The sequence below is a fragment of the Eleutherodactylus coqui genome, chromosome 8 (genome assembly GCF_035609145.1).
Source record: "Eleutherodactylus coqui strain aEleCoq1 chromosome 8, aEleCoq1.hap1, whole genome shotgun sequence".
NCBI classification, from domain to species: domain Eukaryota; kingdom Metazoa; phylum Chordata; class Amphibia; order Anura; family Eleutherodactylidae; genus Eleutherodactylus; species Eleutherodactylus coqui.
This window is the reverse complement of record NC_089844.1, coordinates 10,441,460-10,455,675: the sequence shown is the minus strand read 5'-3', so window position 1 is coordinate 10,455,675 and position 14,216 is coordinate 10,441,460. Positions and strand designations below refer to the sequence as shown.

Below are 14,216 nucleotides of genomic sequence, written 5' to 3'. Positions count from 1 at the left end.
GTGCTGCCATGCTAAATGCTCCTAGGCATACAAAGCAACAAGATGCGCTGCTGGCTGCTAGCTCCCTTTGCAATTGTTGACCAATGATGTCCCAGATGGGCTCAATGGGAGACAAGTCTGGAGATGCTGTTTTTGGCCATTTTGTCCAAGAGCAACATGCGGCCATGTATTGTCATGTTGAAATACGGCTCCTGGGACACTTCAGAGAACCAAATGAACCTAACAGTGAGCCATTAGTGTCCAGCTGCTGTACGTTATGCCACCCCACACCATAATCCCGGGAGTAGGACTGGTGTGATGTTCCCTCATGAAGGCCTCTTCATGGTGTTGCTCACAGGATCTCCAGACCAATCTCCAACTATTACTGCATCTGAGACACAAGTGGGACTCTCACTGAAGAGGATAGAGCTCAATTTCAGCCTCCATTGCTATTTTGCTCTGCACCACAATAGCCTTTGAGAGCGGTAGCCTGAGTTTAATGGATGTCTGACTCATAGCCCAAGTGCCGTCCTATGGTTTGTGTAGACACTGTTCATTGCCCTATGCTTGGGATGAGATGTATAATTGCACTCTCAGTACAGAATGGATCATTATCTGTCGTTATGTCTGGGCACCTCTTGCTGTCATTCCAGTTCGTTGTTGTTCTCCAAACCACTGTAACATGCAATGTTGAACATTGCTGACATCCCGGCCTACGAGCATAGCAGTCTGCCAGAGTGATAAACCAAGGTCTCTCAGTTCAACGATTCTGGCCCTCTCAGTTGCAACAAGTGGCATTAGCCGGCATATCAGTGAACAGGAGGCATCACACAATTGGATCACAAGACCTTATCTGACTTTTGAGGTTTCATGCGGCTGAGAAATCTTGCTTTCAGTCTGGCTTTTATACCACTGAAGCCCCGCTCATATGCCACAGATTGGAGCTAGGTGCTTAAAATTTGATCATTTGCATATCTTAGCAACACTTTCAACTTCTTCAATTCACATAACTTTACAACTTCTTGGAGTTACAATGCTGGGGAGTATATAATAAAGGGGCTATAAAATACCTACATGGTCCACAAGTATTAGGATGTCCACTTCCGACACTGGGTCATGTGGTATAGCCCCTTCCATTGCCTATCACATCATCACAAGAGGCTGTCTGTTCAGCCCATTTATATTAACCATGCCAGCTCCCTTCTCAATCTCTGCATTGGCCTAGACAGAGAAAGGGACTCAGTTATTTAAACTGAGCCAAACAGTCAACCATTACAAGGATGTGACAAGCATTGGAAGGGGTCATACTATGTGACCTGGTGTCAGAACCAGGCCAGAACTGTACATTCCAATATTGTTGGACTAGCTAAGTATTTCACCTCCCTGGACAACCCCTTTGAGCCTGAGTCTACTATTAAACTACTGTACTTTTGTTATTGCTACCTATTATATGTCAGTTCATTCAAAAGGAGGCGGAGCCAAAGTTAAAAAACAAAAAAGCCCAGAAGTTTGGTTTACTGACTCCACAGTTCTGATTTCTACTGGTGTTCATCTATAAAATGACATGTTAAAATAGGCTTTCCCGGTTTAAGTATTTGCTGATATGCCAAGCCACCATGTCAGATGGGACCTCAGTGGGAACAGCCCTGACCAAACACTTCTCAGCACCCATTTGATGGATGACATGGGTAGTCGCATAGTGCTATGTATCCATTGACAAAAACAGAAGTAAGAATACCTTCTAGGACTGTCGTTCCTTGAAAGACACACAATTTGAGAAGGAGAAAGGACTAAAAAGGAAGAAACTGGAGGTCACAAATAAAGTAGTGAATAACTTCTCTTTTGTTTGACAATGTGCAAAGCCAGCATGTGAAAACGCTTATCAGGGTGACACCTCTTCGCCAGCTGGATTAAAACATACAAACTGGGTGATACATCCAAAAGAATACAATTCAGAAAAGTGGATGAGGAAATGGGGAAAAGTAAATTTTAAAAAAATTGCAAATAAAGGAAAAAAAGCTCCATAAATAATATATACGGATGTAAATATCAAACACATCAATAAACACATAATAATACAATAAAAAAGTTACAATAGATAGAAAATGTATGGTGTGAAATATATACGGTATATGGGATGACATAGATATATGTAACATAGAATATCTGATATAAAATGGGATAAATCCAACTATTAATAGTCAGAGCAGCAATGAAAAAGTCAATGAAAAAGAAATTAATAAGTAAAATAGATATATTTCTTGAAAGTAATAAAAAATGCAGAGCCGGAGAAGGATGCCCGACCATTGGTTTAATATAGACGAAACTGCATACTGAGGGATACAAACTGACTGAGAGAAGTGTTAATAGATGAGTCAGAGTGCACACTGGTGGGGAAAGAGAGATTTAACGGGTCAACAGGGGTGCTGGGGGGTACAAGCCATCTGAGGTGATCCGCCTTAATATACCCCTGAATCATACTATAATATGTGGCCCTGAATGCAAGTTGTTAATCAGTTTTTATCACTTAAAGGGTTGTCTCACCAAACTAAGGTATCTCCTACCTGCAGGATAGGAGATAACTGGTTGATTGTTGGGGGTCCATCTTCTGGGACCCCCATCTAATTGGGAGAACAGGGGACCAGCACATCCTCACATGAATGGTCCAATGGTCAGCTGCCTAAGCACCTCTGCTACATTTATTTCAATGGACATAGCAGAGTTCAAGCAATTGGCAATATGCAATGATCATACTGAAATGAACTGAGTGCTGGGGCATATGTGTGACCATTATGCCATTCATTCAAGGTCCAGTCTGTTCAATATTTCAGTAAAATATCAATATTTGCAGATGATACAGAATTATACAACATAATAAATACAAAGGAGGACAAAGTACGGCTACAAATGGACCTAGAACATAAACTAGGGGCTTAAGTAGACAAATGGCAAATAAAGCTCAATGTTAATAAATGTAAGATTATGCACATGGGCAGGAGAAACGGATGTCACCAATATACACTAAATGGGGTACTGCTAGGGAAAAGTGAGATGAGAAAGACCAGGGGGTACTAGTGGGCTGTAGACTAAACTGGAGTAACCAATGCCAATCAGCTGCTGCAAAAGCTAATAAAGTCTTGGGGTGCATTAAAAGAGGTATAGAGGTGAAGACTGAGAACATTATCCTCCCTCCATATAAGGTACTTGTCAGGCCTCACATGGAATACTGCGTACAGTTCTGGTCACCGGTGCTCAGGAAAGATGTTACAGTGATTGAGGGGGTTCAAAGAAGGGCAAGTGAACTAATACATGGAAGACGGGACTGGAATAGCCAGAGAGGCACCAAAACTGGGATTATTCACCCCGGAAAAAAGATGGCTAAGGGGCGACCAAATAACTCTGTATAAATCCATGAGGGGACGATACAAGGATCTCTCCCATGGTCTGTTTATACCCAGGACTGCGACAGTAACAAGAGGACATCCGTTACGATTAGAGGAAAGTAGGTTTCATCACCAACACAGAAGGGGATTCTTTACTGTAAGAGCAGTTAGACTGTGGAACTCTCTGCCTGAGGATGTGGTGATGGCAGAATCCATAGAGGAGTTTAAGAGGGACTAGATGCCTTTCTAGAGCGCTATGATATTACAGGATATAGACATTAGGTGACCAGCAGAGTTTTTAATCCGGGTCTTGGAGTTAGGTAGAACTCAAACATTGATCCAGGGATTATTCTGTCTGCCATTATGGAGTCAGGGAGGAATTTTTTCCTCCAAAGGAACTAAATTGGCATCTGCCTTGTTGGCTTTTTTTTTGCCTTCCTCTGGAGCAACAGGAGGGGGGGGAAAGAAATAGGCTGAACTAGATGGACATTGCCTTTATTCAGCCTAGCTTAGTATGTTACTATGTTACAGTCTTTTGATTGGTGAGGATCTCAAGGGTCAGATTCTTACCAATCAGATAGGTCCCCCTCCCCCTATCCTGTGCATGAGGGATAACGTATTTTCATGGGACAACCCCTCTGAAGGTTTTAGGGATCTAATGTCCAATGGCCCAAGAAGTGAAGTAAATTTACCAACTCTACTTTAATCTAAGGGAAATATTTAAATATCATATAATAGATATAAACCCATAGATGAATACAGTCCTTGAATATTTATACTTAATAGTGTTTCTTGGTGATACTGCAAAGCTTCTCAAATTGACTTTCATCTACAATTTCAGAATTCCCATTTTGTCCATTTGTCTTTTAAATGCAATTCTACAAAATTAATAGAGATAGTTAAGAGTATTCAAAGGTTTTGTAAGATGTCAGTGACCTAATTTGTCACCTGTCCTCATAGAACTATAGTCATGTTGTAGTATCTGTTGAGTCAAGTAGAGTCCTAACCCATCAAGTAGAGTCCTAACCCATCAAGTAGAGTCCTAACCCATCAAGTAGAGTCCCAACCCATCAAGTAGAGTCCCAACCCATCAAGTAGAGTCCCAACCCATCAAGTAGAGTCCGAACCCATCAAGTAGAGTCCAACCCATCAAGTAGAGTCCCAACCCTTGAATACTCTACACCCTAAATGAGTTTCTCTATGCATTGAGCTGCAATTATACAACCAACCATATAGTCTACAGCCCCATAACTAAATGATTTTGCTTTAAAAAGCTTGATCATTCAGACCTAAGCTCCAGAGGAAGCTTTTTAGGATGGTAATTTTTGCTGTTTCCTTCATCTCAGATCATTTCTAGAGAACAACAATTACCTGACAGCAATTTAGCTTAGCAGCTCTTCAGCGATCTCCGTTTTAAAGCTGCTATCTAGACTCGCCGAACAGGAAATAAAGAATCATTTTTAATAAGTTAATGATCAGACTTCATAATTGTGTTGCATGCTGTGCCTGAGTCCCGAATGCTAATGTTGGTATTTTCTTTAGATTCTTTCCTCTCCTTTATTTCCAGAACAGTCATGCAACAGCTCATCTTTTATATGTAAAAATGGGAAGTGCGTACCTGAGGGAGTTCTTTGTGACACCGTAGATGACTGCGGAGATGGATCTGATGAGAGAGGCTGCCATTTAAATGAATGTTTAAGCAAAAGAGTCAGTGGTTGTTCTCAAGACTGTCAAGATCTCCCAGTTGGATATAAGGTTAGTAGTCAATATTTATAGGATTATGTTTGAAGAACGCGTAGGAATGAATTATTCATTGGACTGATTTGCTTTCGGGGAAGCCGTTGTCCTTTTTTATCCAATGGGCGTGTAATCAGCAGTGCACTTTGTATAAAATATTGGTTATCTTACATACTTTGTGACAGCTCCTAGAACACTACTGTTAGGTTCTTTAGATACATGAACCTAATGGCCGTTGTCTATCAACCCCGAAGCAGATGTTCGGCACTGATTGTGCAGGCAGTAATAGCTCTAGACATAAAGGAGAGTATCTACTCTAGTGGTCATATGTATTATTTATAGTTTATTTGTATTATCCATTATTTATATCTCACGGTGCCGTACATGGAATGCATTCCCTACAGTCATTTCTGATGCCCAGCGAAGCTCGTAACATAGTAGAAGAATCTCAGGTAAATACAAATTGGAATGCCCAATGTGAGGGAGAGTCTCTGAAGTTAACTTAAATCTTGAACTTTAATGCCATGACAGTTTTTTAGATCTGGAAACCTGTGGTGCTTAGTTTATTATATATCTTTATAATGGTCTAAGCTCCTTTTTTTCTGATACATACACCAACATTGAAATTACAGCACCAAGAAGGGCGAGCCATAAGGTTTTACATATTGAGGAAGTTCTAGGTGTCACTAGGATATGTAAATGACCATGTTTTCAAGCACCTGGCTCCAATCTGTGACATACTATCAAAACCGGATCGGAAGTACATTTTTTCAACCATATGAAACTTCAAAAATTGGATATAGTCTTGTGGTACGATTGTGTGATGCTTCCTGCTCGTTGACGTGACAGTTAATGACACTTATTACAAATGGAGAGGACCAATTGTTGGACTGAGAGACCTTGGTTTATCACCTTGGCAGATCGCTATGCGTGTAGGTCGAGATGTCAGTCAACACTGTTCAACATTTTATGTCACAGTGGTTGGGAGAACAACAACAAACTGAAATGACAGCAAGAGGTGATCAGAGACAAACCTTTGCAAGGACAGATCATTAGGTTAAAAGAATGATGTGTAGTGATCCATTCTATAGTGAGAGTGAAATTGGATGTCACATCCCAAGCCTACACTGTCGAACAGTGTCTACACAAACCATCAGTAGGCTCTTGAGCTAAATGTCCAGCAATAGGTGTTCCATTGACCTCATCCCACCACTCTCAAAGGCTATCATAGTCCAGAGCAAGATGACAATGGAGGCTGGAGTGGAGGTCTACCTCTTCAGTGATGAGTCTTGCTTTTGTCTCTGACACAATGATAGCCATTGATTGGTCTAGAGACCATATGGGCAACACTATGAAGAGGCCTTCATGAGGGAGCATCATATTGGTCTGACTCCTGGGATTTTGGTGTGGGATGGCATAATGTACAATAGCCTGACCCTTCTAGTCTTCATTCCATGTACACTATTGGCTCAGTGTTATAGTGATTTAGTGGTGAAACCAGTAGTATGGCCATTTCTCCAAAGTGACCCAGGTGTCACTTTTCAATATGGCAATGCCAGGCTGCATGTTGCTCATGCAACTGTGAGCTGCCCGCATTGCCTAAGCATTCTACTATAGTCAGCTACGTCTGCAGATTTGTCTGCCATCTAGCTCATTCAAGATGCTAGCAGCACATTGTGATGATGCCCACGTGCATTCAGCATGGCAGAACATTCTTCAGACAACCCAAAATCCACTTATTTATCGCAAAGTGCCAGCACATCAGGGGATGGGGCAGTTTCAAAATAGACAGGGTGCAGATTTTGACTGCTTTTTGGTTGCGGAAATGCTGCAAAATTTGCCATGGAACTTTCTGCTTTGGGCATTTTGCATCATTTCCGCCATGTGTAAACATACCTCAGCAGTAATAGTGACCCCCACAGTGGCCTCAGCAGTAATAGTGACCCCCATAGTGGCCTCAGCAGTAATAGTGACCCCCTCAGTAGTAATAGTGACCTCCATAGAATCATAGAATAGTAGACTTGGAAGGATCCTCCAGAGTCATCTGGTCCAACCCCCTGCTCAATGCAGGATCACTAAATCTTCCCAGACAGATGTCTGTCTAGCCTTTGTTTAAGCACTTCCATTGAAGTAGAACTCACCACCTCCCATGGTAACCTGTTCCACTCATTGATCACCCTCACTGTCTAATATCCAATCTGTGTCTCCTCCCTTTCAGTTTCATCCCATTGCTTCTAGTCTTTCCACAGTGGCCCCAGTAGTAATAGTGACACCCTCAGAAGTAATAGTAACAACTGGCAGTAGCCCAAGTAGCAATAGTGACCCCCACAGTGGCACCAGTAGTAAAAGTGTCTCCCACAGTGGCCTCAGCAGTAATAGTGTCCCCTGCAGTGGTCTCAGCAGTAATAGTGACCCCCACAGTGGCCTCAGTAGTAATAGTGTCCCCCACAGTGGCACTAGTAGTAATAGTGTCCCCCACAGTGGCCTCAGCTGTAATAGTGCCCCCTGCAGTGGTCTCAGCAGTAATAGTGACCCCCACAGTGGTCTCAGTAGTAATAGTGACCCCCACAGCGGCCCTAGTAATAACAGTGACCCACACAGTAGCCTCAGTGGTAGTGCTATTACTACTAGGGCCAATATAGGGAGCACTATTACTAATAGTATCCGTTATATCAGCCCCAGAAGTAATTGTGCCCCCCTGAGACCCATATACTTATCACCTCCTGATTGAAGCGCTACTGCTCCTCTGCTCGGCGCTGCTGTGGACGTCAGTGTGTGAGTCTAGATTATTCCTGCAAGACTCCCTGATGAGATTCCTATGTAAATGGAAGACTTTGCACAAGACTAGCCTTTTATTATTCTATTACGCCGCAGTGAACTGTCAGAGAAATTACCTTAAAGAGGATACCACACTGTTCGGTGACTTACCCTATCATAAGTCACATTTCTATGTCTATGCAGGGGATTTGGAGCTCTGTCTCAGCATTCCAACCACTATATTTTATGCAATAAGGGCTCAGTCAGATGAGTGCTTTTTTTTGTTTAGCTATGTGCGCCAAAAGAAAGTGCTCCACGCATTAAGAAAATGCGCGTGACCGTAGCTCCATGCCCATCGCTTTCAATGGGGCAGAGCTGCTGCCGGCGGCCCCGTTCAAAACAATGGAATGCAGGCAACCCCGCAGTGATTTCTGGGGAAGGGCTTTAAATATAAGGAGGCAGCGCTTAGTCAGGTGAGTGTATATGTATATATATATTATTTTTTTAACTGGCTCAATAAACACAGGTCCAATTTTCTGAACACATTTGCTTGACATAGCGTATCACGCCACTTTATGCTGGCACACAATTCTGATTTTAAACATCTTACGGTCACCCCAATTGGGCAAATCGCAGGAACCTCCCATGACAGATTCCTGCGCCTAAGGCAGCCGGAAGCGTACGGGACATTTAAAGGGGTTGTCCCGCGCCGAAACGGGTTTTTTTTTTTTTCAACCCCCCCCCCCCCCGTTTGGAGCGAGACAACCCCGATGCAGGGACGTACAGACAGCTTACCGGAGCGCTTACCTTAATCCCCGCGCTCCGGTGACTTCTATACTTACCTGTGAAGATGGCCGCCGGGAACCTCTTGCTCCGTGGACCGCAGCTCTTCTGTGCGGTCCACTGCCGATTCCAGCCTCCTGATTGGCTGGAATCGGCACGTGACGGGGCGGAGCTACACGGAGCCGCTCTCTGGCACGAGCGGCTCCATAGAAGATTACAGAAGACCCGGACTGCGCAAGCGCGGCTAATTTGGCCATCGGAGGCCGAAAATTAGTCGGCTCCATGGGAACGAGGACGCCAGCAACGGAGCAGGTAAGTATAAAACTTTTTATAACTTCTGTATGGCTCATAATTAATGCACGATGTATATTACAAAGTGCATTATTATGGCCATACAGAAGTGTATAGACCCACTTGCTGCCTCGGGACAACCCCTTTAAGCTTTGCCCTAATGAGTGTATAGAGACGGCCATTAACTGTCCATCTCTTATCTGTTATTCATTCTATTACTGTTTTATGAATGCCGTTAGTCTCCCGTTATTTGTCTTTGATCTCCTTTGTATTTTGGGCTGCTTGATTAATACATAACAACAACAATTTCCTCTCTAACACCTCAGGAAATCACATCTAGGCCAGTTTTTGGTGAAAGTAAGTCAGTTTTCCTCCCAAAATCTGGATGTCAACAATATTTTGTTCAAAAGTCCTCTTTGGAACCATTGTCAGGGCAACAACACATATGGTCCTCTCTGGGGTCTCATAGGCCGATAGCATAGGCGTATGGTGAGGGGGAGCAGGGGTCGCCATTGCGACCCGGCCCTTGCTCTGCAGGGGGCCCAGAAGCCCCGCCATATTCAAAATGCACACTTGTGCATTCTATAGAAGGCGGAGCAGGACGGCCGGCATTACACTAGCAGTGATTGGTGCGGCCGGGGGGTGTGGCTGCTGGAGGGGAGGGGAGGCTGACATACCCACGCAGCTGTGGCTCCTCTCGGGGGTTCTTCTCAGCGTGTGGGCAGCCACCAGCGAGACGTCCTGGGAACCAAGAGGCTGCTATCTGCTTCCAGAAACCTTCTGTGCTGTGGTAAAGTCCTGATTGGCTCCTCCCACAGGCTGGTCACATGACTGGCCACATGAGTGTGACATCAGAGGTCCTTGCTGCCGGCTCCCGGGAGGAGGACCCCTCTGTCTGCTGGGAGTCCCACAAACTAGTGGAGTTACTGAGGTGAGCAGATTTACATGAAGTCCCTGCAATAACCTTCCATCTCTAACCTCACTGACCAGCAGTGAATGCCTGCTGTTAACTCCTTCATGACTGACCTGGTTTAACCCCTTCCCTCCCCATGACGTAAGGGCACCTCATGGGAGCGGGGTACTTCCTGCAAAAAGACGTACCCTTACATCATGGGGATAGCGTGAGATCATAGCAGATCTCGCACTATCCCGCAGCGGGAGCCGGCGTCCCACTGCGACAGTGGGAGGGCATTGGTTCCACCCCCCCTCCTGCTGTTAACCCCTTTCCTGCCACGATCTAAGTAGATCTAAGCGCGCTTTTTTCATGCTTTCTCTCATATTAGCATAAAAAAAATTAAACATCCCACATATTTGGTATCGACGCGTCCGTAACGACGTGTACAATACATTGAATGCACTTATTATCCTGCATGACTAAAAGCATTAAAAAAATGCTAAAAAACTGAGGCAAAATGCTAATTTTTAGAATTTTGCCTCCCATAAAACGCAATAAAAGTGATAAAAAAAAGTATGTACCTCAAAATGCTACCAATGAAAACTTTTTTTACCTCAATTTTGAGCTGCATTTTTGAACGCATGGTAAAGCAGTTTTAATGCACCCTATTATTGTGATGGGTGGGGAGGTGCGTTAAAAAACGCAAAAACAGGACAGATAGCTCTCAAAAATCACCGCTTCCGAGCTCACGTCCGAGTAATCGCATTCAAATCAATGGAAGCAGTGTACCGCGATATAAAGCGGTGTGTGTGTGTGAGAGAATGGCCTAAGGGGCTACAAACAAATGTTCATGTAGTGCATTCATGGGGCTACTTCATGTATGGAAATTCATTTTGCAGCTGTATGCAGCATGATTTAGGTATGGGTACGTGGTGAGAAAGGGAAGGGGGGGGGAGGCCCGAACTGAACCTTTGCACCTGGGCACCTGAGCCTTTAGGTACGCCCCTGGCCAATAGAGGGCAGTCTCCTCCAGCAGTGAAGTAGGGGCGTCCTCCCTGTCCGACTCAGGGCCTTTACAGCTTGGCCCGCACCAGCCCCCGGCTTACAGCCCTCTCGGCTCCCTGAGAGTGTCTGGGTTGATGAACCATCATATTTAGACACCATGCTTGTCTTCCTTATTAATGTACGTCTGCATTTTGTATTCGCTCTGTAATTTATGGGACTCTTCGCTCTTACGGTTCCTTCTTTTATACATGCATCTAATACTGTCACCGGGTATATCTTATATACATCCTTTCATATTTCATAATGTGTCTTTATTGATGTCTACATATTTTTATGTCTCATTTCATACCCGCTTTATATATTTTTATTCCGATTAGTTAAATACTGTTTTTTTACGTTTTTATTCCGTTCTATCATTACTTCTGTATCTTTTATTCTTTCATTTCTATTTTCTTATATTTGATATTGATTGATCTCATTCCTATTACTTTATTGTACATTCTATTCATGTCTAGTTTACATTTCAAGCGTGATTTTGAAGTTCCCGGCGGTCATGGGGCTTGATCACATGACGCCGTTGTTCTTGGCTCACATTTACATATATGTGCCACTATTGCTCTTCATGTACCCCACTTTTTCTTCATTTCCTTCTGCCCCTCCCTCTCTTGTTACGAGATGGGTTTATTCTATTCCCCGGCCATCCCGCTGATCATGTGACTGGCCACACGACCATCATGGTCGCAGTATCCTCTTTATTCCTTGTGTTTCCATGTTTCCCCCAGTTGCCATGTCTCCTGTGTGTTTCTTTGTTTCGACCTTGATTATATTTTAATATTTTGTCTCACATTTAATGGTATTCTTAAGATCCCAGCGGTCGTGTCACTTGATCACATGGCCAACTGTCTACCAGTAACGTAACAGATGTATGGGGTATTGACGCTCCTGGTGACTCTTGTTTCTGAGCTCGCCTTACAGTTTGTCATCTCCTGCTGTTTCTGGATTACTTTCTGAAGACATGTATATCTTTCGGATAGTGCGGTACCCGGATACTTTTTGGGTTTACACGTTCGGCTGTTGCAGGTTCTGCTCCTTCTTCCTGGCAGTTGCTGTACATTCGAAACAAATGACTTAAACAGTCGTCTTGTCCGGCTTTGGATTGATACTTAGGATTATACGGCAGCGAAATCGAGCACTTCAACCGGGCGCAACAGCCATAAAGCACTTAATAGTCTCTTCCAGTCATTCGCTGTTAAAGTATTTACTCCCATCTCCCAACAGACTGAATAAATGCTTTTAAAGGTTACCTCTCGTTGTGAAGCGCTGATTCACCGCAGAACCAATTGGGAAAAAAAAGTTCTAAATGATGAAAACCTGTAAGGCTGAAACCAATCACTCAAAGTCAGTGCGGTTCTTGTGCCGGTTGTAGTTTTCAGCTTGCCGAAGGCTCTGTCTTATTTGTGCTCAAATGTCACATTGTGTGAGGGAGAAAATAAACCAATCCAGCCGAACAGACTTCCCTCACTTCGTCAGACCGCGGTTTGGGTTCTATTGATATATAAAGATTGCAGAATGTCACCGGTCGTTATGATTTATGATGTAACACATTGAAAAAATGCCACGTAGATATTTAATGATCTAATGAGGGAGACAGACTGCAGATAGAATCGGCCCCTTGGAATTGAAGGGTATGTATACTTTTGCAAGCGGTTTTTATTGCAGCAGTGCATCAGCTTTCACTTTATGGCTCTACAGCTGTCGCAATGTAACAACTCCCGGCGGAATGCTGCGCTAATGAATCAAAAAGGGAAAAAAAAAAGGAAACATCTTTGCAAATACTCTTCATTAGGGGCGGGGGCGTAGCATTCAGTCGGCATTGGGGTTGCATAAACCATGTGTTTTCATAGGGTTTCCAAGGTGAGGTTTTTACAGGATAGGTCACCAGGTCTTTCCGTAACCCTCCCCATTAGAGCGCCATTAACCCATTATCCCTCCCTACCTTATTGAGCGCTCCAATCCCCCTGTTATTGGAAACATCCACCAAAATGTCCTAATCCCACATTCATAATCCCATATATATAACCCCACATATATAACCCCACATATATAATCCCACATGCATAATCCTACATATATACCCCCACATATATAACCCCACATATATAACCCCACATATATAATCCCACATATATAACCCCACATTTATAACCCCACATATATAATCCCACATATATAACGCCACATATATAACGCCACATATATAACCCCACATATATAACGCCACATATATAACCCGACATATATAACGCCACATTCATAATCCCACGTATATAACTCCATATATATAACCCCACATATATAATCCCACATACATAATCCTACATATATAACCCCACATATATAACCCCACATATATAACGCCACATATATAATCCCACATATATAACGCCACATATATAACGCCACATATATAACCCTACATATATAATCCTACATATATAATCCTACATATATAACCCCACATATATAATCCCACATATATAATCCTACATATATAACCCCACATATATAATCCCACATATATAATCCCACATATATAACCCCACATATATAACGCCACATATATAATCCTACATATATAATCCTACATATATAACCCCACATATATAATCCCACATATATAACGCCACATATATAACGCCACATATATAATCCCACATATATAATCCCACATATATAACCCGACATATATAACGCCACATATATAATCCTACATATATAACCCCACATATATAACCCCACATATATAACCCCACATATATAACCACACATATATAACCCCACATATATAATCCCACATATATAACGCCAGATATATAATCCCACATATATAATCCCACATATATAATCCCACATATATAATCCCACATATATAACGCCACATATATAACGCCACATATATAATCCCACATATATAATCCCACATATATAATCCCACATATATAACGCCACATATATAATCCTACATATATAACCCCACATATATAACCCCACATATATAACCCCACATATATAATCCCACATATATAACCCCACATATATAATCCCACATATATAACGCCAGATATATAACGCCACATATATAATCCTACATATATAATCCTACATATATAACCCCACATATATAATCCCACATATATAACGCCACATATATAACGCCACATATATAATCCTACATATATAACCCCACATATATAACGCCACATATATAATCCCACATATATAACCCGACATATATAACGCCACATATATAATCCTACATATATAACCCCACATATATAACCCCACATATATAACCCCACATATATAACCACACATATATAACCCCA

The 14,216-nt window shown here is 42.6% G+C and overlaps 1 protein-coding gene across 1 annotated transcript in view; it reads left to right on the top strand.

Annotated features, from left to right (window-relative positions):
* The window catches only part of LRP1B (LDL receptor related protein 1B), a 1,872,788-nt gene that overhangs the window by 1,556,202 nt on the left and 302,370 nt on the right, over window positions 1-14,216 (top strand). Inside the window, exon 56 of the mRNA XM_066577770.1 lies at window positions 4,930-5,117. Within this exon, the coding sequence (XP_066433867.1) occupies window positions 4,930-5,117 (188 nt within the window). The remainder of the gene's footprint in view (window positions 1-4,929; window positions 5,118-14,216) is intronic.